The sequence below is a fragment of the Bombyx mandarina genome, chromosome 15 (assembly GCF_030267445.1).
Source record: "Bombyx mandarina strain Sakado chromosome 15, ASM3026744v2".
In the NCBI taxonomy this organism is placed as follows: Eukaryota; Metazoa; Arthropoda; class Insecta; order Lepidoptera; family Bombycidae; genus Bombyx; species Bombyx mandarina.
Genome location: NC_143221.1, coordinates 6,929,437 through 6,953,905, shown reverse-complemented (window position 1 = coordinate 6,953,905; position 24,469 = coordinate 6,929,437). Strand labels below are relative to the sequence as shown.

The 24,469-nt window shown below is 35.5% G+C and overlaps 1 protein-coding gene across 2 annotated transcripts in view; it reads left to right on the top strand.

The window, feature by feature from the left end:
* Window positions 1-19,939, top strand: part of GABA-B-R1 (gamma-aminobutyric acid type B receptor subunit 1) — a 195,993-nt gene extending 176,054 nt beyond the window's left edge. Inside the window, exons 11-16 of one of the 2 annotated variants that reach the window (XM_028180018.2) lie at window positions 254-494; window positions 3,481-3,688; window positions 5,532-5,788; window positions 8,374-8,511; window positions 12,381-12,456; window positions 17,935-19,939. In XM_028180018.2, the coding sequence (XP_028035819.2) occupies window positions 254-494; window positions 3,481-3,688; window positions 5,532-5,788; window positions 8,374-8,511; window positions 12,381-12,456; window positions 17,935-17,957 (943 nt within the window). In that variant the 3' untranslated portion in view covers window positions 17,958-19,939. Of the gene's footprint in view, window positions 1-253; window positions 495-3,480; window positions 3,689-5,531; window positions 5,789-8,373; window positions 8,512-12,380 lie in introns of both variants that reach the window. The other variant, XM_089732701.1, reaches the window with a different exon arrangement.
* The last annotated feature ends 4,530 nt before the right edge of the window (window positions 19,940-24,469 follow it).

Genomic DNA, 24,469 nt, shown 5'->3' with positions numbered 1-24,469 from the left:
CGGCAAACAATTTACACTCTGCTTGAAATTTGTCAATATTGCATAAGCCATTGATGGTTTTACCGCCGCTATTCTTTATAGCAAGTGTCCGTGTTAGTACCGAACAGTATTATCCTTGATAGAGCGTACCATAACACTAACACTAGAGTCACTTGTGACTAAAGGTCTACGGGATTTTCTTGATATATGTATGTCTAAATCATTAAAACATTTCGTTATTACTTTATATTTCATTGCGTTTTCTAACTTTTAGAGTAATACAATGGTCCCACCCGGCTTGCAACACCGTAATGCTTTGTGGATGCTGCGTGTGTCTCTGTGCGGCAGTAGCTTTGGGCGTCGACGGGCGATGGGTCCTACCTCAACACTTCAATGGATTGTGCGCTGCCCGAGCTTGGCTCTTGGCTACAGGATTCTCGATGGCATACGGAGCAATGTTTACGAAAGTATGGAGGGTACATCGACACACGACTAAACCAAAAATTGATAATAAGGTGAGGAATATTGAACATCATTTTAAAATTGTTTAGTGGTTCAACCGTTGCGAATAAGACAAAGCTAATTGTCATGTTGTGAATAACCGCCCTATGGAGCAAAACACAGCTGAACACAAATAGTAACAAATACATGAGCACGATAACGACGGTAAAAGCGAAATAATTAGACAAGGTCTAAAAAAGCTGTTTGAGAATATAATTATCTATTGTGTTATTTTTCAAAGTATCGATACAAACATCATAGAGATTTTAAACGAAATCCAAATAATGTAGCAGACGTTACCGTAATAGATGAAGTGTATCCCATCCCATATCGAGGAAGCATTCATCTGTTTTTTTTTTGTTCATTAAAAATATCTAAAAAACTGTATTTATAAAACACTTATTAATTTTAACTAAAACTTTAGTTTATATATCTCGCTACGATGACAGTGAGACGAACTAAAGACAAGTTTTTTGGTATTACACAACCAAAATGATTCCCGTTCATCTGTATAGTAACAGTTTACAGATATGATCAAAAAGAGATACACTAATATTCAAATACTAGACATAGAAGGTTCCATTTAAGGCTAGTAACGTGTTTAAAACATTTTAACAACGGAAAATTTATTACGAACATTAGTTTGGCGCTGAACCAATTGCAAAAAACGTTCACCCGCAATAAATCTTAAACCAATATTTGGACTGTTTAAGCGCGCACTCGTACTAAAAGGACCATTTCTGTAATACTCAAGTGTTTTACAAGTTAATGACAACAATTCCAAGATTTCAATGCACGTACGTTGTTTTTTTTTTTGCTTAGATGGGTGGACGAGCTCACAGCCCACCTGGTGTTAAGTGGTTACTGGAGTCCATAGACATCTGCAACGTAAATGCGCCACCCACCTTGAGATATACGTTCTAAGGTCTCAAGTATAGTTACAACGGCTGCCCTACCCTTCAAACCGAAACCACTACTGCTTCACGGCAGAAATAGGCAGGGTGGTGGTACCTACCCGCGCGGACTCACAAGAGGTCCTACCACCAGTAATTACGCAAATTATAATTTTGCGGATTTGATTTTTATTACACAATGTTATTCCTTCACCGTGGTAGTCAATCGTGAACATTAAAATTTGTTGAGTACGTATTTCATTAGAAAAATTGGTACCCGCCTGAGATTCGAACATCGACACATCGCTTCAACACGAATGCACCGGACGTCTTATCCTTTAGGCCACGATTCATCAGTCATAAAGATACTTAAATGAAACATGATCAAGAGCACTCATAACATACCTATATTCCGTTAGCATTGCTAAGACGTAATGATTGACAGTGCATATCACTTGCTGGCTCATTGGATAATTAGCCAATAAAGAAAATAGATGACATCTAACTAACAATAACGATACCTTTTTTAAATTAACAAATACATCACACATGATTTTCAAACAATCCTTAACCAAAACACTCAATTCAATCATAATTAACCAACTTTTTCATACATTTGATTTCATTTCAGGCGTAGACATGATATATTGTCTATGCCCCAAGTATTAAAGCTTTTTATATTTTAGAAAATCTATAACGGGTGGACCTATTTTTAACTAGTTTAAATTTTGTTTCTGACAATCAAGCGACATCATATTTTCTTTTATCAAATTGTAAATTTGTCGGTTTCCAAAAAAGTATTCCGATACTCCATTCAAATGATTAATTCTAATGGAATTTAAGATGTTAATATTAAAGATTTTGTTCATGTCGCTTTATGACAACCTTGAAAATATTTGAAATACGCTCAAAATTACGTTAAAGTAAATTTATGTACAATGATTGGGGTGAGAAGAAAACAGGGCATAACGAGGTCACATTGAAATTGATTTCAGTGAAGGCAACGATTTCTCACCTCGTCCTACGCATCCAATTTAGGGGCGTTTCATTTTCTCGACACGAATCGTGCCCAAGCGACGTAATTGCCAATCAAATTACGATTTGGGTGTGTTAGAACTTTATCGATATGTCGCACTGGAAGAATTTAACATTTCATTAACTTCATTTGTTTACACCTTCCCTTAGAGTGTATCAGCTGGATGTGTTTGGTATTTTATTGTCAAACCAAATCGTAGTTAATTATCGTCTTTCACGAACATCTGCAGTACCAGGAGCATCCAACTCCTCCAACCGTTCAAAACGTAATACGTTTTATGTTTATCATTTAAGGCCCGCATATACGGCACGATCCGTCTCCATGGTCCGTAGTTTCCGACCGATCGAAAGGTCGGATAGATAGTGTATGTTAAAGTAAATCGTTAACAATCTTCACATACACTATCGATCCGTCCTTTTGATTGGTCTGAAACGTCGGATTGTGAAGACGGATCGTTCCGTATATGGGGCCCTTTAGAGAGGGCTCAGCATCTCGAAAACTATCTTACCCTCCGATACGAGGAATAACTTCGTTCTTGCACTTTGCCGGTACATATTGTCGCTCTTGAACCTGCGCAATCTTTTTCAATTCCATCAAATCAACAAATTTTTAACCGTCTAGACGTTTTCCGGTTCGACAAAACAGATATATTCTTTTCACCTTCTTCAGGGGTCATCTTTCAACTATTCCAAGGATATCGACCCAATTCAACCGATTCGATTTCTTATTTATTATTCAATTTATTATTTACAAAGATTTGCCCTGTTTTTTGTGCGTTTTATAATTCATAGTCATTCGGTAACGTGCGAACTTATTGTGGTACACTTCATTCACGGTTGTTTCCATAAGAGTTAGTGTATTGCGCAAACGAACTCTCTGAGATCGTGGTCAATGATTGATAAAATAAAATATGTTATTTTTTGTACGTTATTACAAAGTTAGGTCGTATAATAAAAATCTTACGTTACGGACGTTTTTTCCCGGTTAGGGTACCCCTCCGCATCGTCCCATAAGGAACTTCGTTCCAAAAAATATGTATCGTTAGAAGATTACAATTTTCTTTGGTTTCAGAAACGCATTCATGGTTGGAAACTGTATACAATGGTCGGGGGACTGCTCGTTGTAGACGTTGCACTCCTGACAGCTTGGCAGCTCCGGGACCCACTGCAGCGACGCGTCGAGACATTCCCCCTGGAAGCCCCGCGACATCACGACGACGACGTGCACATACGACCCGAATTGGAACACTGTGAGAGCAAACATAACACCGTGTGGCTTGGTAAGGAATGCTTTATCAATACTTACAAATACAGGATATAATGATCTAAAGAATTGTCTGAAAGAAAGTATGTGTGATGAACGACTACCCATAGAATTACTGCATTCAACCACAATGTATTTTCAGAGATAATTTTTATCACCGACCAAAACAGCTTTTGAATGAATTCCTCTCTCCTCCTCCCCTGTTTTTTTTTTCAAAGAATTGTCAGTATCTATTAGCGATAACGGTAATTAGTTACAACCAAGTATGCAATGGGTTTTTTGCCGTCAATATAAAAAAAAAAAATTGCATTTATGTTGAATTTCCTTGTTATTATTCCGTTCGTGGATATGAATAATTTTTTCAATTTATTCACAACTTGCCTTGTAAAAAAACATCCATCAAACTCCATGTTGCACATGAGAAGTCGGCCAACAAAACAACGTGTTGCCACGAGACCCAGTTTTCGGGGAGTTCCTGAAGCAATTTAGCTGAACCAAGTTTTAATTAAAAATTAAAACTCTCAAAATCTCGTGGTCCCCAATTACCATCAGTAATAATTATGAATGATGATCTAATATGAGGGGTTCTAGAGTACAGAAAACAGTAAATTAAGTTTTGAAAATTTCCGTTTTCTCGTTACTGTAACTAATTTGCGACAGCAACTAACTTTTCAAATTAAATTTAAACTTTTAAACGTCGTAAACAGCAGTATTTTACCTTCGTTTCCAAGTGTTTTCACAATGCTTTTAAATCCAATTCAAAGGCATTGATGAGTAAAACTTGTTAAGAGCGTCCACGTTTTTTTTAACTTTCTTTTTAAATGAGTAAGTGCTGTTTGAATTACCTACCGACTTAAAAAAAATATAAGCCCCAAAAGTCATTTAGTCAAGAATAAAGTCAAAGCTATTTGCGTTGTTTTTAAATTCAGAAAGCGATAGTAATATTGGATTCATATACAAGCTGTAATGTATTATTTTTCTTGGTTGCCGCCTTTGATGCAAACGGATCATAATCCTTCATTTTAATAAGTCCATATAATTATGTTTCATTTATCCAACAATACCTATAGGTACTCAATATTGCACATTTAATAATCTCAGGCCCGACGATTTTATTTCCTAAAGCCAATAGCCATCAAAATTTACGGGTGTGTCAACCTGACCTTCAGATGCGAATACTTCCCCCAACCTATTTGTAGTAGTTTGATTCTAAACACTTTGGATAGATACCACTATTTCATCTACCCATTCCTGGTGCGTAGCAGAGACGCGTCTTGATTTGAAGACAATCTTTTTAAAATAATATTGAGACTATTGCGACAGAATATACAATAGTCTTCCTGTCTGAAGATAATAGCGGCATTTTGATATATACCTATGAGCTACGGTAACCTGCAGAGCTTAAAGTAACACAACGTGAATATAGTAGTAATTACTACTGGAAAACTGATTACCCTGAAGTACTTAACAGTCGCGATTTTTAATAGAATGACTGTCCCAGTGCTTCAAACCAGCAGAATACATGACTACTTCGCGGCAAGAAATAGCAGGATTGTGATTGGTACCTACCCGAGCGGACTCACATTACACATTTTTTACTGGTGGTAGGACATCTTGTGAGTCTGCGTGGGTGGGTACCACCGCCCTGCCTGTTTCTGCCGTGAAGCAGTAATTCGGCGTTTTGGTTTGAAGGGTGGTGCAGCCGTTGTAACTATACTGAGATCTTGGAACTTATATCTCAGGGTGGGTGGCGCATTTACGTTGTGGGTGTCTATGGGCTCCAGTAACCACTTGGCACCGGGTGGGCTGTAGGCTCGTCCGCCCATCTAGGCAATAAAAAAAAATATACTTTTTTGTAGGCGTAATGTACGGGTACAAAGGCCTGGTGCTAGTTTTCGGACTGTTCCTGGCCTACGAGACACGCTCGGTGAAGGTTCGACAGATTAATGACTCTCGCTACGTCGGCATGAGCATATACAACGTGGTCGTGTTGTGCCTTATCACTGCGCCGGTCACGTTGGTCATTGCGAGTCAACAAGACGCAGCGTTCGCCTTCGTTTCCCTAGCGATTGTCTTCTGTTGCTTCCTAAGCATGGCTCTAATATTCGTACCTAAGGTGAGTTTTGCGGTAATTTACTTTTTACAGTTTCGACTCTTGAAACCTAATTAGCTAACAGTCACTGCTTTTAAAAGCCACTAATTGTATTAATCAATGTTTTGTTTAAATGTTTCTCTCTGTATTTTCATAATGTATGCATTCGCGCATGGTTTATCCCATAGACTTAAAACCTCAAGGAACAAAAACAGTATTTACTGTAAATGTTATTGTACTGGATACTATGTTATTGTACTATCTCCAACTCATAGGATCATAAATACAGATGATTTAAAGTACTCGTAGTATATTGGTCTAGAAGATTTAAATTTTTAATTTGTATGTATGCGTTCTACTGTGATAGATAATTTGGTTGTAGTTTAGAAAATGACTGGTTTTGTCGGTAACCATACTCGTCGAACTCGGCAAAGAGTTCGACGCTCAACCTACGCCAAACATCAGCCCGCTGAGTTTCTCACCGCATCTTCTCAGCGGGTCACGATTCCGATCCGATAGTAGAATCATTCGCGAAGCAGCTACTCTTGAGTTGTCAGGCTCAAGAGTAGTTGCTTTGCGAATGATTCTCCAACAACTGTTAGCAAATCCCACCCCTCCTTGCTTACCCATTGCGAGCCCTTGCTCGCCCACCTGACCTGATAAAACTGGAAAGGCTTCCGGACTACCAGTAATCCCTTAATCATAAAAAAGAAAGGTTTTGAGACGTTAAATACTAATTAAAAAAAACATGAAGTAAATATTTAACATACTGTTTTACGTAATTTGTTTATTATTTTTTGTCCGCCAAAAAGAGTAACGAAGAAATTTGATACATTTAGAAGTTCTATTAGAAAGAAGAAAAGGTCAACAACATAAGTCACGAAGATTTTTTGTGATACTTGTCTCTTTGACGCAGCATTAGTAATAGTAACATAATATTAATACCACAATATTGGAGTATTATAGCTTTATGTTAGCATCAAGAGATGACTCTCAAAACTTGAAGTTTGTCGCTTTCTTTAAAAGAAGTCCCAAAAGTCTACAAAAATTGGCATTGTCTCTCTACCTATAATTCAAAATAGCAACCAGTTATCAAACAAAATGGCACAAAATTATATCATTATATTGGATATCAAATACGCGAAAACTTAATCGCCGATTTATGATATCTTCAATGCATAACGACATACTTCTGTTAGAGATTTAAAATCTATATATAGATAAAAAATATACATTCCGCGCCCCTTGTATCACTTTCTCGGGTTAACAACAAACTAAAATATTTAGCCACATGGCCAACCATGTGACCTGTTGATAATTAATCTTTGACGTCTCAAAGCGGTATCTAATCATATAGTATAATATTAATTAAATACGAAATACATTTCAATACAATAATATTTGTAAAGAAAACTATGACCTTTATCACATTCACAATTAACGTAAAACAACACCTTTATCGTAATCACATATTGTAATAAAATTAGATTCATGTACATACCTGACATTTACGAGTAATGAATAGTTAAAAAAACATATTACTATCAATACAATCAACTTTAGCTACTGAGTATCGTCTATACTAATATTATAAAGAGGAAAGATTTGTTTGTTTGTTTGTTTCGAATAGGCTCCGAAACTACTGGACCGATTTGAAAAATTATTTTTCCATTAGAAGCCGACATTGTCCCTGATGAACATAGGCTACTTTTTTTTATTTTATTTTTATTTTATTTATTTGGTTTCATGTGTGTTTTAATGTTTCCGAAGCGAAGCGAGGGCGGGTCGCTAGTCGAAGATAAATCAATCACTTAGTTTTCTTTCACTAAACCGATTACAGCAATTACTTAGAAAATTACTATGTTGTAATCCTTAGAAGCTTAACGGAATAGAATATCGTCTTTATTACCAGCATATTTATATTCGATTAAATCGTTTTATTAGTAGTGTTTACGATAAAGGGTTTGTTTGCCTTTCGCAACAATGAAAGTGAACGAATATCAATTATCTTTTTCCGCTCTACTATATTTCAATTTGAATACATTAGTAACTTGGAGAGATTCTTCCAGTAATTTGGATGCAAATTAGCCTAGCAGATTTTTGCCTGATCATCATCAGATATCTCGTTGGATTTCATAATTAATATCTTCAATCCAGAAAGAGCTTATCAATCGATAAATTAGGCACATTTTTTAATGATTAAAGATAACGTATGGCTAATCTACCGAAATATGCGGTGAGAAAATCTTTATGTATTTTCTTCATGTTTCAAGTACTGGATATAGGGCATGTAGCAAATACGCTATAGGGGTTCCTATAATTTTGCGCAAAACAATTAAAGGTCCGGTTCAAGTAAAGACATCGAAAATTCCATCGAATTAAAAATATCGTCCTTCTTTTCGATCTTCGTTGGATGGTATCATTTACGCTACCGTATCTATGAGTTTGGGTAACCACTTACCACCGATTAGTCCAAATACTCGTCTATCCATCTACGCCAATAAGAAAATATATATAAAAATATCTTAATATATATATAAATATAATGCCTTAACAATTAAAAAAATACTCTAATGTTAATATGTATAAATGAATAACGCTCTAAACAGGTAATAGAAGTGATTCGTCATCCAACCGAGCGCGTGGAGAGCGGTCGAGGGTCTGGTTCCGGCTCCGCGCCGGCCGACGAGGAACGCTACCGGGAACTAGTCAAAGAAAATGAAGAATTACAAAAATTAATTACACAGGTACGTACGCTTATGAGCGAACTAATAATACGGGCGTTACGAGTCTTATCTTTGTACTCTAAGTCAGTGTCTCATGCGATCACATAGGCTGAAAAACAGCATTAGCTTCTTTTCCTACCTAATCGTTGGTAGTCTAAGGGGCTATTTCGACTTCGCGCGGACCCGTAGGTAAGCTCACGAGCTCAACCTGAGAATACAACATCAGCTTCACCACATCACGTGCTGAAATCAGCCACAAACAGGTTTGCTTTAAAATTTACGACTACTCATTGACGGCAAGCACAATTGAGTTTAGAAAGTTGGTTTTAAACTTTAAAGCAAGAAGATGAAAGAAAAAAGTATTTTTTTTCATAATGCATGCAATTTCTGCGTGGGTCCACGTAACCTTCGTATTCGTATTACGTATCACTCTTGTCAGAGCGGTCGTGGTCGTCATCCAGCATCATTGCTGTGGGCAGCTGATGTTAACCTTACAGAGCAATAAACGCGTCAAATGAAAATTATTCATTTATTCAATCACAGAATCTTACATTACTACAATAATATTTCATTTCTAAAGGATAACGTTGAAACAATAAACTTTACAGGAGTTCTGTCATGCATTTCATTCATTTCAAATCCATAGGCGATAACCACTTCGAATCACATGTAATTTAATCTCGTCATTAGATGGTATCAACCCACCAGAGTTTCTCGCTAGATCTTCTCAGTGAGTCGAAGTTCCGATCCGGTGGTAGATTCAGCGAAGCTCTGCTCTTGCTAGAACTGATGTTAGGTAATCCTCTCAGGCGAAGCCTGGACTTAGGTAGAACCAAAAATATGGTATCAGCAATCATAAAAGATGCGTAGTATGTAATTCCGAATTGATAATGTACTTCTATCTTATCTACAAAAAGTTGATGTAATATTCATTATTTTTTTAATTTAATAAACCTCAGGAATATTCGATTCGGACAACAAATAGCGACGTTTTGTAGTAAGGATTAGAATTAATGATAAATTTCGATTAAAATAAAACATATTATCCGTCGTGGCTCTATAACTAGTTTACTAATATTACTTTTAAGCAAACTAACATTTTTAAAAGATCATTAATGTATGATAAATTCATCTATAGAGATACAAAAATAATTTCTTTGAGATTTATTTTAAGAAAACACAGAATCAGACAGACACAGTGTGTTTGCATTTGAATAGTGTTTGTTTCCTGTTGTATATAGTTAGATGTGTTTTTATTAATATTGGTAGTATAGACCACCTGATGCTAAGTTAAGATTACTGTTGTGTGTCAGGAAATAGGCAAAGCCAGCTCACAGACTCCTGCCGCTAAAGAATCCTTTCAAACTTTGCAGTACAATCCTTAATTTTCTTAGTTACTAATTGAATATAGCTGTAACATACGGATAGTAAGACTTAAATAGGATTCATGTTTACCGTTTCTATGCAGAACCCTAAGCTGACTCCCGAAATAACTCTAAAAAGTAGACACGCACAAAACAGCTCAATACAAATACGTCAAATAACAGCAAGATTGTGGCTTTATCAGTTCAATTATCGATACGTTTGATTGATTCAACCGAATGAATCCGATTATCCTTCATAGGCCTCTATCGTCATTAAATGTAAATTACTTTGTAAATGTATCGAATCGTAAATTGATAGGTTTACATTGAGTGATTTTAAGCTTCTTTAAATTGTTGGTTAAATTATAGTTAGTGATTGACTACGATCGATCGTTATTAATAAAAACGAAACATTGATGAGAAATTAAAATATTTTTCTAGGTCTACTTTTCATTAAACCGACCAAACATAAATGTTGATCAAGATATTTTTTTATGAGATAACATTGTATTGCTTCTTTCAACTCCCGCAATATTCTAGTCACGAGTAATCAAAGAAAATATTTTCATTCATATCACTATCGATGATCCATATCGAGTACTATAATATTTATTCTAAAAATACACATCTTATGTTATTTGAAGTCGAATATGTGCCGAGCTATTTCGCAATGTTTTTCTTTATTTAAGTACCTAAATATTGTTTATTGCCTGTCTGACTATCGTCAGTCGAATCGTTAGTCGTTAGTAGAATAGTTTTGTGGGTTGAAACCTATTTCAGTCGCGATGCAATTATGCGTTTCAATTTAAAGGGTGATCTCTACTAATGAAAACCCATTGAGAGTTCGACTACATAACTCAAGGTGAGTTGCGGCATTCAAGTTGCGATGTCTATGTTAGCTTAGCACCGATTGTCTGGTTGTATGGTTGACCGCGGGTACCCCCCTACTCTGACCGGGTTTTGACCCCGGACGGAGATCGGACGTCGGGTGTAAGAGTGCAGGGGAGTCGTTTAGTGGGTGGGCCCTAAAATTCCTTGGGCCTGCGGTCTGCTCTCAACACCTGCAGATCGTTGAGTCCCACATACCCCGCGCGCACCCTAGGCGCGGGGACCTCGTAGGAGGTTCGGCCCCCGGACCGATGACTATTTAACACGTTGAATTGTTATTGTCAAGAAATAACTATAAAGGTAATGGACAACTTACTGAAAGAGTGACTACTCACTATTCACGTTATTCACTATTCCAAATACCGAAGTCTTGCGACGTGCCAATGTTGGTGGCATTGAGACCTATTTAATGCGTCGGCAGCTTCGATGGTGCGGTCATGTATCACGCATGACGGAGGAAAGAGTGGCGAAGCGCATCTTCTTCTCTGAATTGCAGGATGGCAAGCGAAAGCATGGCGGACAACTCCTGCGGTACAAGGATGTCGTGAAACGACACATGAAGAGCTGTGATATAGAGCCCTCTCAATGGGAGCGCTTGGCAGCACAGCGGCCAGAATGGCGCAGGATGGTGAACAGCAAAGTACGCGAGTTCGAGGATCAGCGTAAAGCTGACCTTGATTACAAACGCGACCAGTTGAAGGCCCGCCTACCTGCTGCCATAACCTATAATTATGAGAACGGCGTGCTTATGTGCCCTCAATGCGCAAGGAGTTTTGCCGCAAAGATAGGCTATATAAGCCATCTTCGAGCACACGAGCGCCAAATCGACGGATAGGAGTCAAAGTGGTCGCCATGGCCGAAATCGGTCGGATGAATCATCATCATTCACTATTCAAAACTCTTTAATAATGTATTATTTTATAGCACACCGCAACATACCTGCTGTCTTTGTATTCCCGAATATCTATTAATTAAACGGTTGTCTAGAACTTTTAGCGATATGACCACATATTGTACAAACGTACAATAGATGGTTTTGTTAACTGTTTTGTAATGTTAATTCTGTTTTGGTGTGCAATAAAGTATTCTTTCTCTCTCTCACTCACTCACTCACTCTGACTTACTCTCACTCACTCACTCACTCACTCACTCACTCACTCACGCACTCACTCACTCACGCACTCACTCACTCACGCACGCACTCACTCAGTCACTCACTCACTTACTTACTCACTCACTCACTCACTCACTCACTCACTCACTCACTCACTCACTCACTCACTCACTCACTCACTCACTCACTCACTCACTCACGCACGCACGCACGCACGCACGCACGCACGCACGCACGCACGCACTCACTCACTCACTCACTCACTCACTCACTCACTCACTCACTCACTCACGCACGCACGCACGCACGCACTCACTCACTCACTCACACACTATTTTCCGAAAGATGTTAAATAGACGACACGCTACGTCCACCGCTGCACACTGGGCTAAACATGGTTTTTACCTGTTTCTTTATAGTTTCTACGCGTTCGTGTTACCCTCATTAGGCCAATGAGCTCGTCTGCCAATTTAGAACTTACAAAACATTAGCTAACTAAATATGACAGCGAGTGATTTTTACAGAAGGAGGAACGTATTCGGGTGCTGAAACAGAAGCTAGCGGAGCGGGAGGCGGCGGCGGCGGACGGCGTGACGCAAGGTACGGGTGGCGGCGGGGCGGTAATGGCCGACTTAGCAACCGCCACCTCAGACTACGGCACCTCTACCAACTACACCCGCTCCTCGCGAGCCTCAGTCTCCGACCTCGACTTCTCCGAGAGCTACCTCTAAGCCTACTTCAAATACTTTGTGTCTTCGTTTCAACCTCTTTGTTAATGTTTTCAATGAATTACAAATTTATTGTTCCCTTATAATCAAGCATCGGCACGTTCCCATTCAATGATCCCTCTCCGTTAAAATCTTCAATCGACCTCAAATTCTCCAAGCACTAAAACTGTGTCTACTAAATAAATGTAGCATGTGTCTTCATTTGTACCTAATCCTTATCGTTGTTGGAGTATATACATACACATCCTTTATAAAAGTGTAGTTATCAGTATTGATATTATAAATCTTATAACTAAATACTAACTAAATCGAGTATTAATTAGCATAATTCTAAAAACCTTCCATTCAAGACTTGTCTATAATTTGGTATTGACTTATGTTTAAAACTAAAATTTCCCAAAAAAACTAATGACCTATATGATAAATAAATATATTATACTGGAAAAGATAAATACATAAACTTAGATGCATCATTTAAGGCAATCCTCAATACGAAATCAGATGTTTATAATTTATGATTCTGACTATTAATATATCGCATCCACTACAGTAGGGATTCTTATGAGTTTTATTAAAACCGGAATTCTAAAGTCCCAGTTTTCTATGCGCATTATCTAAAGGTATCACGAAACCCCCCGAACTGAATCTAACAAAATTACTTAACAGATCTGTTCCCTCACTCGAGCAGTTCGTAAAAGTTATCTGAAGTCGCTACGTAAAATTTTTATTGAAAATAAAAAAGAATTCCTGTAATTATTACAATTAGAAGATATTTTTTTTAGTAAAATTGCGCCAAGTGGGTCTGCATAATTACTTTGTTTTCACCTCGGTTGACTGTAAAACTTACGGACCGGTAAGCCGGAAGTCCCACGTTCAACACGTTTGAATTAACTGTGGGGCTCCAATAGAAATTCGATTTCATACAAATCAGTTACCATTTAGAGTAAGGGAACATCAAATGTAACGGGAAATTTTTCCAATTTACTATTGAGATCAGTTAACACCAGAAATAAAAGTATTTAAATGTCAAATCGTCTTCTCGCATTAAAACTGTATAATCTTAAAACTTACTAATTTTACAGGAGAGTTTTTTAAAGGTTTAACGTGTGACATTTTTAATATTAATCATCTTTTCAACAAATATTTTTTATTAGTTACATTATTTGTCTTTTAAAGTAAGATAAAATTATGTATTAATTTAGTTAATAAATTAAAAAAAAAACTAAACTACGCTCTTTTGACCGGAATTATGAGAAAAATACTGACGATACCAAATGATCCCGCATATTAACTCAATTTCGAATATTGGTGGAAATTGTACACTTTTAATGCGAAAAGACGAAATGCGATTTCGGTTAATACAATGAATAATAAGCCTTTCATAAATATTGCATATTTCTTCGCTTTCCCGCTTCAAGATCCCTTTTATCGATCGATTTTTCTTTTAGTTTAACAATTTACACTTGGACTTAATATGAAACATTCCTAAACTTGGAATACAATTTCATCAAAATTTAATCTGAACGAATCCCGACCATATGTCAACCACAGAGCCAAGTTAATGTCGGCTTGCTATGAAATTTCTGAAGGTATGCGAAAAGTCATGCGTAATGGGTGGTCTTAAAGTTACAGAAACGTGAGAAACTCTTGTTAGTCTCTGTCATATACAAAATATCAAGTGGCATGCAAAGGATTGTAGCGCATTCGGAATAATTAGGGATTCCTCCTAATAATAATAAAGATTAAGCGACATTACCATAGCCCCTTAGAGCTCATAAGATCAGCTTTATTTCTAATTAGAAACTGTGCCATGCTGCACCGAGAGAATCAAGTGGATCAATTAATTATCTTACTCTCTTTATTACACGATTAATGAGTGATAATGCTCCTGTATTTCAGTGCAAAATTTGGTTTTAATCACCGAACAAAAATAAGTTTTATCGAATATGAATTTAGGTCATTACAACCATTGTAAGATACGAAATTAAAATCTAAATAATACAGATTTATAATATACGAACTAACACACCTATTAATGAGATCGAACCTTATCTACCTCCTAAGAAAATAGCTAAAACACATCGAATGTTTTATCATAAGTAAAACATCTTGGAAAGTTCTTTGTCATACTGCTTAAGTGGGTCGCCAAAACAAAAAGGCTTCATTTATTTGTATCGTTTTTCTCACTGTGGGCAGTTATTCGATGACACTATTTTTCCAAGCACTAATTTTAGTTAGTGGCAAATAATATCCAATGTATAAATGATTTGTTTTATTATACTGTTGGTAATAATTAGTCCGAAGGTTATTAAAATTATTATTACATGTTACTACATGTTATTACAATTAAATTTAGATTCCGACCTTATACTTCAATATGGGTCACAGCATTAGCGTTGTTGTGTCAATCACCTGAGGGAAACAGGTAGACCGTAACCAGAATACCCATTTACCATATAAAAAAAATAAACTTTGAAAGAGCCACAAATAATATTCGATTTTTAAATTTTCATTTCAAATTATTTTTAAATTACAATATTATATATATAAATTACAAAATACCTAGACGTCGAAAATAGCAATTATTTTACTATATCTCACACGGACTCAATGCTACCTGTAATATACATAGATAACATAAGGATTGCACGTGTCTTCGTCTTATCACGACATTTTGATATTACTTACCTATTAGACTGAATTAGTAATACTCTTATTAGTAATCTAACTTATTTATTCGTAAATATGTAGACATATTATTTTATAAAATAGGTTCCTAGTATTAGAAGTAACTTATATTATACTCTACTGACGAGTACATAAGGCACTAATTAATACAACGATCTTTCTTGCATTTAAAAATATTTGAAAGAATCACTACTTCAAATTGTCACTTTAATATTTATTGGCACAAGCTAAATTAAGTAGATTAAGCTCAAAGTTAATGTTGCCATTTTAAAATTATCAAGTATATAATTTAGTAGATCGTAAGCGTTAACTGTAATTCGTCTAGTGTTTTCTTCGGTTCTCGCGAGTCTCATACATGTTTAAAACTACTTTTAAGATAAATCCATGAGTTAAATGAACTGCCATAGCTCAATGCGTTTAGTTCTTTCTACATGCATAGAAACGTAAACACCACTATGTTTTTATTTATTTCATGTATGTGTGGACAACCTCATCGGGTGGTGTTAATTGGTTACCGGAGCCCATAGACATCTACAACGTAAATGCCACCACCCACTTGAAATATGAGTTCTAAGGTCTCAGTATAGTTACCAACGGCACCACCCTTCAAACCGAAACGCATTACTGCTTCACGGCAGAAATACGTAGAGTGGTGGTACCTGCCCGTGCGGACTCACAAGAAGTCCTACCAGTAAATTTCTGGATGAATAAAAAAAAACTCTTCGGTCTGACTAGAGCACGATCGCTATTAGATTTTTGAAACCTCGTAATGTAAAAGTAGTTTTAATCATTTTTAATATAATAATATATATTCTGTATTATTTCGATATTCCGCCTCTTATAGCCGTTATATTAGTGATTTATTTTCAAAATTCATGCAGTCAAATCTCGTTATGACGCACCCGATTGTATACGATCGATATATTTGATTGTTATATAAGTTTTAAATGTGTTTTAAATTTAATCGAAAAGTGTAATGGGGAGGAAAAGTTCATTACGAGAAATGTTTGGAGTTACACGATAGCTCGGAATTGGCCGCGGCGTTGTTTAGGTATGTGAGTGACCGAACCCCGTAGCTTAGTGTCTCTGTACCGCACTTACACATTCGTCTGGCCTCGAGTCTACAATGTAATGCTTTCGAACGAACAGTCACGAACGTGACCTAAATCTAAATCAGTGCTTCCCAACCTTTTTTTCGTTCCTTTACCCATTTAATAAAACTTTTCATTTATGAGTACCCCTCATCTGATAACTCAATACCTATTCCTAAAAATGCGTCTCGATTCTCTTAACAGAGATGAACTTAGGTAGGTCATAAACAAACGAATGTACTGTACTTTATCGGCCAACCATCGTTAATTCGATATTAGTTGTAAGGACCTTTTTTAAGCCACATATGGTAGAAAGAATACATTTTAATAAGTTAACTATTTTGACTTCACAGTGATTCTGTTATTACCAATATAATTTTCACGTACCCCCAAAGGAACCCCACCCCACATACTCCTAGAGGTACGCGTACCACAGATTGGGAATCGCTGGTCTAAATCGTTCGTGCATTTTGGTTTCTTAAACGAATGGGATGAATTCTAAATTCCTTCTATTCTTGTCACGTGTTCGCGCTCACTGTTCGCCAAAGATGGTACATTTCGACCAATGTGTAATGCGACGTAAGTAGTATGGCGTCAGTTCCCCGTAGTTACTTGTGTGCTGTCATCCTATAACCGCATGTCACCCACACACGCTGCACTTTGCCCCAAGCCCCCTTTGCTCTCCCAGAAAACTAAATCGTGTTTGGCACGCGTTATTTGCTTCATTAACCTTTTAAAACAAAACATAAAATTCTAAATACCATTTATTCAAGATTGTATGTTTGTATTTATGTGCAAGTCTTCTGAAAGGTGATTTAAATACTAAAAATACGTGTACACGTTCTAGAGTTTGATTGCTTAATGTGTGTTACAGTTATTAACAGATTGTACTGCAAAAAAAGCAGAAGAGCAGTTAAAAACGCAAAATAACGAGATTTTCTTGCATGAATGTTCGATGTGTTTGCTAAATAATGATTTGTTTGTGTTACATATCTTTCAGTTCCTGGAACACTGGAAAGAAGCCAGTACCGATTATAATTTTCCGCAACAACCTCAATTACTTTTGTTCAACATTTATCTCACGACTATAACGTGTAGCTTCACAATAACAGTTTACGTGAAATCAGAAATAAAATTTAGGATACCCTCTGAAACAATCGGAAACTAAACTAAACATTAGAAGGTTCGGAAACGAATTCTCAAGAAAACAGACTTTTAAGACTCATTAATATATAAAAATTTACTTAAATGCTTTTAGAAATTATTTTTAAAGTTTAAATATTTATTCCGATGTGTTTTATTCAAGAAACTGTAAATAATGATGAGAAAATCCGTTCTAAGGATTGTAATATTTATTTTGTTTTTGTTTTATTTCCTTGTTTGTTTCAATGCTGATTGAAAGGCAAATTATGTTATTGTTTATTTGCTTTTCTGTTTTAAATATAATCGCTTACTCAGTGTACACAGTTGTCGCCATGTAGAAGTCGTAGTTTAGAGACGATGGTATTTGTTTAACGATATTAATTGTCCAAAAAACAACAAAATATTTAATGTTCTTTTTCTCTTGACAGATGTGCAGGACGAACGCATCTGATCATCGCGAAACTATCTTCGATAAACATTTACTTAGAGAGTGATAGTTTAATGTTAATTTAATGTTGAATCTATTTAGTACTTTACGACGCCGTAGTTGTTCACCTTATGATAATTTTAAGAGATAAAGTGTTCTTATACGTTTAGATGACATGAATCTACGTGAGCGTTTCTAATTGTTATGGTCCGTTGTTTATAAGAATATTGTAGCTACGATGAAATGTAGCCCAAATCGTTTTGTATGAACTTCGAGAGCTATTGTGGTGTAGAAATTAAAAATCTATGAATTGTTGCTCATTTTTTAGTATTAATTCTCTGTTACGTTGCTAATTTCAAATTACTTCAGTGCATGTTGTTTTACGCTTTCAAGTTACAACAAGTTTGTTATTTATTGAAACGTTGTAGATATCTCAATGTTGTTATATAGTATAGAGCTATGATAAGTGTTATACCATTAACAATACGAAATCGTATGTTCACATATCAAAAGAAACCGCGACGGACAAAAAGTTTAATACAATTTCAACAACTTTAACTATTTTGTATATTACATGACACACGGTCAGTGATATTGGATGCCAAATTCAAATGAGATATTATTTATAGTTAATTACAAACCTATGTGTTATTCCTAATAGAGTTAGCAAAATAATAACAAAGGTTGCTATTAAATAAAAACTCACGTTATATACTATAATTGTATTTTATTCGAATTACGAACTTACAGTTCAAACTTCATAGTGTACATATTTTGAACGAATTCAACATTTACCATACGGTAATGTATTACCATAACAAAATCCGATGTGCGAGTTAACGGTCTCCGCTCTCAGATACATTTCGGTGTCAAAAATAAAATTTTTGGCAAATAAAATAGAACAAACGCGGTCCCAATTTTTGCCAATATTTATGTTGCCATTTCAATGAAGCTATGTACGTCCATGGTCGTTTTAATCAAAACTACACGAAGTAACGAACTGATAGTTTGTCAATGAAAGGAGTTTTAGTTCATTAACGGCCGTCTGGTGTAGTGGTAAGTGACATGGTCACTACATACGAGGGTCGCGGGTTCGAATCCCGCCAAGGGAAGATATTTGTATGATAAATATAAACGTCTTTTCCAGGGTTATGGATGTATATTAAATATATGTATGTGTATAATAAAAATCTTATATTTATTTCCGTTATCTGGTACCTGTAACACAAGTTCTTTACGACCTTATCACGGGACCAGTTAACGTGGCGTTATTGTTAGTAAATATTTATTTATTTATTTATTATTTATTATATTGCATACAACGAGAACATAGATTGATACGCATTTAAATAAAACAGACCCTTCGTTTTGATTATCATTAGAGCGCATGCTGTTCACCGATATAATAAAATAACAATTTAAAATAACAAAAAATACAGCACTGCCAATTACAATGTAATCATAGAGATGTTATTCTTAAAATATACACGAAAAATAGATTGTTAGTTGTAACTTACTGTGCGGGGTTAGATTACTGTCACGTGTACTATTTTACATAGATATGTCATATAGTTCTAGAACTCGATGATCCGATTAGAGATATTATTTAATTCCTTTTTTGAGGTACATAGGTTAATAATTAATAGCCGGTTTAAGCTATAGCTGTTCGAAAATATTTGTGTTCGATCACTTCAGTTAATATAAAGGGAGAAGATAATAACAGCACATTAAATCTTGTGAAAACTTAAATAGCCTTATTAATTTCAGTCCGTTAAAATAGAATATGAAAACAATAATTTTTTTTCAAAAACGTCCCTGAGAACACGAAGACGTCCTATGCCGTGGATAATTCTGGCCCAGATATTCCTCTACGCGCTTCTAAAATATTCAACGGCTAACTTCTACGACGAAACAACTACAAATTTCGTGTAGATACTCACATAATATTCGGACAGTATTAGAGTGAAAAGTTCTATCTTATTTAAACATTATACTTCTACACTAATCATTAAAAAAAAAATGTAAATGAGCGAATGCAACGACGATATAGTCCTTTTTTTAAGCTATTGCGTAGCTTTTATCGCGGGGTTTGAGCGCGGCAACCGAATCAAGAAATTCCGTAACGAAAATAAAACCCAACACATTCACACGTTGCGCATGTGAAGTGTTTGTGAATAAGCGTGCGGCGTGACATCGCACTTCATGCGTATTATGAAAAGTCTGCGCATCTCTCTTTCGCGCGCTCTAGCTTATGAGTGTGAAGGTGACAGTTAATGTTTTACTTTTGTTAATATTTATAAATATAGCGTGGTCTTGTTTTATTATTATTGTTTTAATATTAAATTACTATTGTCTAATTATAATCGCATAAGTTAATAAAAAAATGCTATGCAATAGCTTTACCGCGGCAGTCCCCGAGTGCCACTCGTGTTTTTTTTTTTACATTCTGTGTTCTCTGAATACGCTTAACTTAGCATTTACTTATTTAATATTTTGTCTAGACTAACAATAACACATGTCCGTAGCTTTGAGCATAAAGGAAATCTATGTGCATTCAGACCGACCGCTTCCGTCTGTCTTTTGGCTTGCTTTCGTGTCCCAGTTTTATTTTAAACAACCTCACGCTCTCGTGATTTATGCTACGGAAATATTTTAGTTGCCTTAATCATTTTTATCATCGGATATAGTTCGGTAGTAATTAGAACGAAATTAATTATTTCAGTGCGTTTAAAATAAGATATTATACTCCGTTCACTTCAGATATTATCTATACTAATATTATAAAGAGGAAAGATTTGTTTGTTTGTTTGTTTCGAATAGGCTCCGAAACTACTGGACCGATTTGAAAAATTATTTTTCCATTAGAAGCCGACATTGTCCCTGATGAACATAGGCTACTTTTTTTATTTTTTTATTTTTTTTGGTTTCATGTGTGTTTTAATGTTTCCGAAGCGAAGCGAGGGCGGGTCGCTAGTTCGGTTATAAAATTTGTGTTTGAATACATGAAATTGTTTCTTATTTAAATGAAATTCTTAATAATAAAACGTATAACATCATGCTCAAATAAATAAGTACAACGAACTCAATTTTAATTTAAATAGTATCTAAGGAGGTTTGAAATTCCATCTGCTCTCTTGGCTGTTGAATGTTTGATCTGAACAAGATTGCTTTATGAAATTAAATACATGAATAAAGTATGCACTAAAATTCTCATTTGAGAACTCGCCAGGGAATCTTTTTTATAGTTTCTCTTTCAGAACACTTTTCGGCCTTCATAAAAGATTTGACTGCATAGAATTAGTACGTGTGTTATCATATAAAATTATTATATTGTACGTTATAGTTTTCGAAACATAACATACCTACAATACAGTGTCGTTGATATTCCAAATTTTATTAAACTAAAATATTTTAAATGATATTTATAAGTAAGCCCATCAGAGCCCTACTGTCCAAATTTGATTCGATTAATTCTTCATATTTCGATAATCATGTGCTAGTATAGTTAGTTAGCTGTCGTCAATTCAAATGTAAACTGCATTGTTGTTTACGGCTATTCTCCTGTGATTGATACCTTTGGTTGTTAACCGTCACTGTGTCATTATTGTGTAAATAAACAGTCATCGAATGATTTCAATGTGAAATGCGTTTTATTTTAATACCTACAATTAGATATTAACAGATTATCGGGTTGTTTATTATCTATACTCTATACTAATATATAAATCTACAGTGTTTTTTACGGATGTTCCGTTATAACTACCGAACCATGCATCCGATTGACTTGTAACTTGGTATTCATGTAGAAAATACATGTACTTAATGGATAGGCTAATATTTATATGAGCGTTGGACTCCTTACACCAGTTGCGGGGGCGTTAATGATGAGAATCTTTGTGGGGGTGAGAAATAATAATGTTAATTTTAAAAACCCAGCGAAGCGGACGGGTACAGCTAGTCGTTTATAAGACCATGGTCTGCACGAGCTCCGATTGCTAGTTCCTTATAATTTTTCAATGATAATAGTTTTAGACGTAAACGTATCTAAGTAGGGGTCGTCCTAAAAAGACTTGGATGGACAGTTTGAAAGAAGATATGCATGAAAAGGGTGTGAGTTCAGAGATTACGTATGACAGGCCTATATGGTTAATGGTACTACAGCTCAACCTTCCCAGTCAGAGACCTAGCGGAATACCCAAGAGAAAGTGGAAAGATGTAGTGCTGAAGGACAAGAGGTAATGCAGTGTTACTGACGAAGATGTCGAAGACGGAGCGAAATGGAGGGAAACAATTAGGAAAGCTGACCCCACCATCATGTGGGATGAATAGCTACAAGAGAGAGCCCTGAATGGAAAAAGTGGTCATGCTGCGTCAACCCCACATAGCAGGATAAGGACAAGAAAAAGGAGATCCGATTATGTTCATATCTAACTTTCTTCTAAATTCGTATCCTACATAGTAGTAGTAGAATATAGCGCAAGCCCACGCGAGTGGGCACAACAATCCTACCTGCATCTGTCGTAAAAAAGACGTTTTTCAGATGGAAGAGTACAATAGCCGATGTATAAACTTCGATCGCATATCTCAGCGTTTTCACTACATAAGCCCGAAAGCGGCTCTAAACACAAAGCAATTCGACGTAACTTATTCTGTTCTAGCATTCAGCAATTCTTCCCACAGTACCAGCTATCCGATCCGAACATCCAGTCGATAATCAATGGATGAATCTCGAATCAGCAGAGGCGATTGTTCAATGAACTGATTTGATAAACAATACACCATTGGAGACCGTCTATCCTTCAATACACATGACGTAGACAAAAGACGTATGAGGCACCTACCAACACTACGACAGCATGGATCATAGTCATCTGATAAAAAAAATATCAGACGTAATTTTTACGAGAAACTTTTACGTTTAATCTCGAAAATAGAGAAAAAATTAATTTAATATTAATTACGATTACGATTCAATGTACTTTGTGTTTTCTAATAGTTTAACAATTTTAAAGTAATTATTCTGCAATATAATCACCTAATTAACAAAGGATAGATAACGCGTAAGAATTTCAAATAAATTAATCTATGCATGTAGCTTTTAGATAAAGTGACAACGAAACTATTTGTTACTACGACAACCAGAATTGAAGAATTATAATTATTATCAAAAGAAAGGTCGGGTTATTTCCAAAAGAATCACTTTCAAGTATAAAAGAAATGAAATGACATCATTATAATCGCATTACGTCTACAACGTATTCGTAACTTTACAATGCTCGTAGACTCGTCATATTTTGCAATTCAATTCTCGTTTCATCCACCTAATGGACGTGACTCAGATAATAATCCAATTATGATTTCGCAAATGGAATAACATTTTTTTTCGTGTACGTAATGGCTCCTAATTTGTTAAAATGAAAAATTACTTTACAATTGATCTTTCTCAGACGTTATTTGGGATTTTTTTATATCTAATATAAAATTTGCGTTTTGAAACAAGTGTAAGGTTTTTTTAATGTTTAAGTGTTAATTCTACTGGGTTCTAAATATAATTTATCAATTAAAAATTTTACATACCTTAACTATTTATAGTTAATTTCTGTTTTAATATATTTTCTTGATTAAACACTATCACATCAGTTCAGAGCAGCATATCAAAGCAGTTTTGTGAAAAATGGAAAGCTTGTCTTTTTATGTCTTCTATCTTTCAGCCCACAGACGTCCATTGCTGGACATAGATCTTCCCCAAGCCTCGCCACAACGACCGGCCGTACATTTCCTGCATCTAGCTGATTGCCATAAATCCTCTATCCATTTTGTCTTTAAAATTTATTATATTAAATTTTTCTTTTAACTAAAATTTAATCAATTTTCATTTTTGTGCATAATACAGAATGAAATAAAAGTAAATCGAAGATATACTACCCTAAAGAAAATTATAAAATCGATTTGCTGTCAGACAAGGAAATAATTGACCTCGACTGCATTGAGAATATCGAACTCAGTACTAAGCTAGCTACCTAAGCTAAATAAATGGTCGTGTATCAATACATATTACGCTTTTTTACTGAAATGGAATAGGATTCTAACGTCAATTCCCCATATTCTTACCATGCTTACGAGGAATCTTTACTAAATAAGCAAGATGGTAATATCATAAATCATACCATTAAAAACCATTTCAAAATTAAAACTACTTCTTTAATAGTAAAGGTATGTGCAATGATACTTTGTAAATATTGTGTGATTTATACATTATATTGGAATAGTACAAGCCTTGAGGCTCTTTCCGAACCTCATCAGTGGTGAAACTACATTTGGAATCCATAGTAAGGTCGATGACAGATGATGACCAAAGCGCCAATGAAAACCTATTTAATGTTTTATTTTATTTCCTTTTGATTTTGATTTGAATTACTCAAAACAGCTAGGTATTCAACAAATTTTATTAGGTAGGATACTAGCGGCAGAACATTATCTACTAACGGCAATAGTTCTTACAGAAGTAATATTATGTTGATAAAAGCCGACTAGAA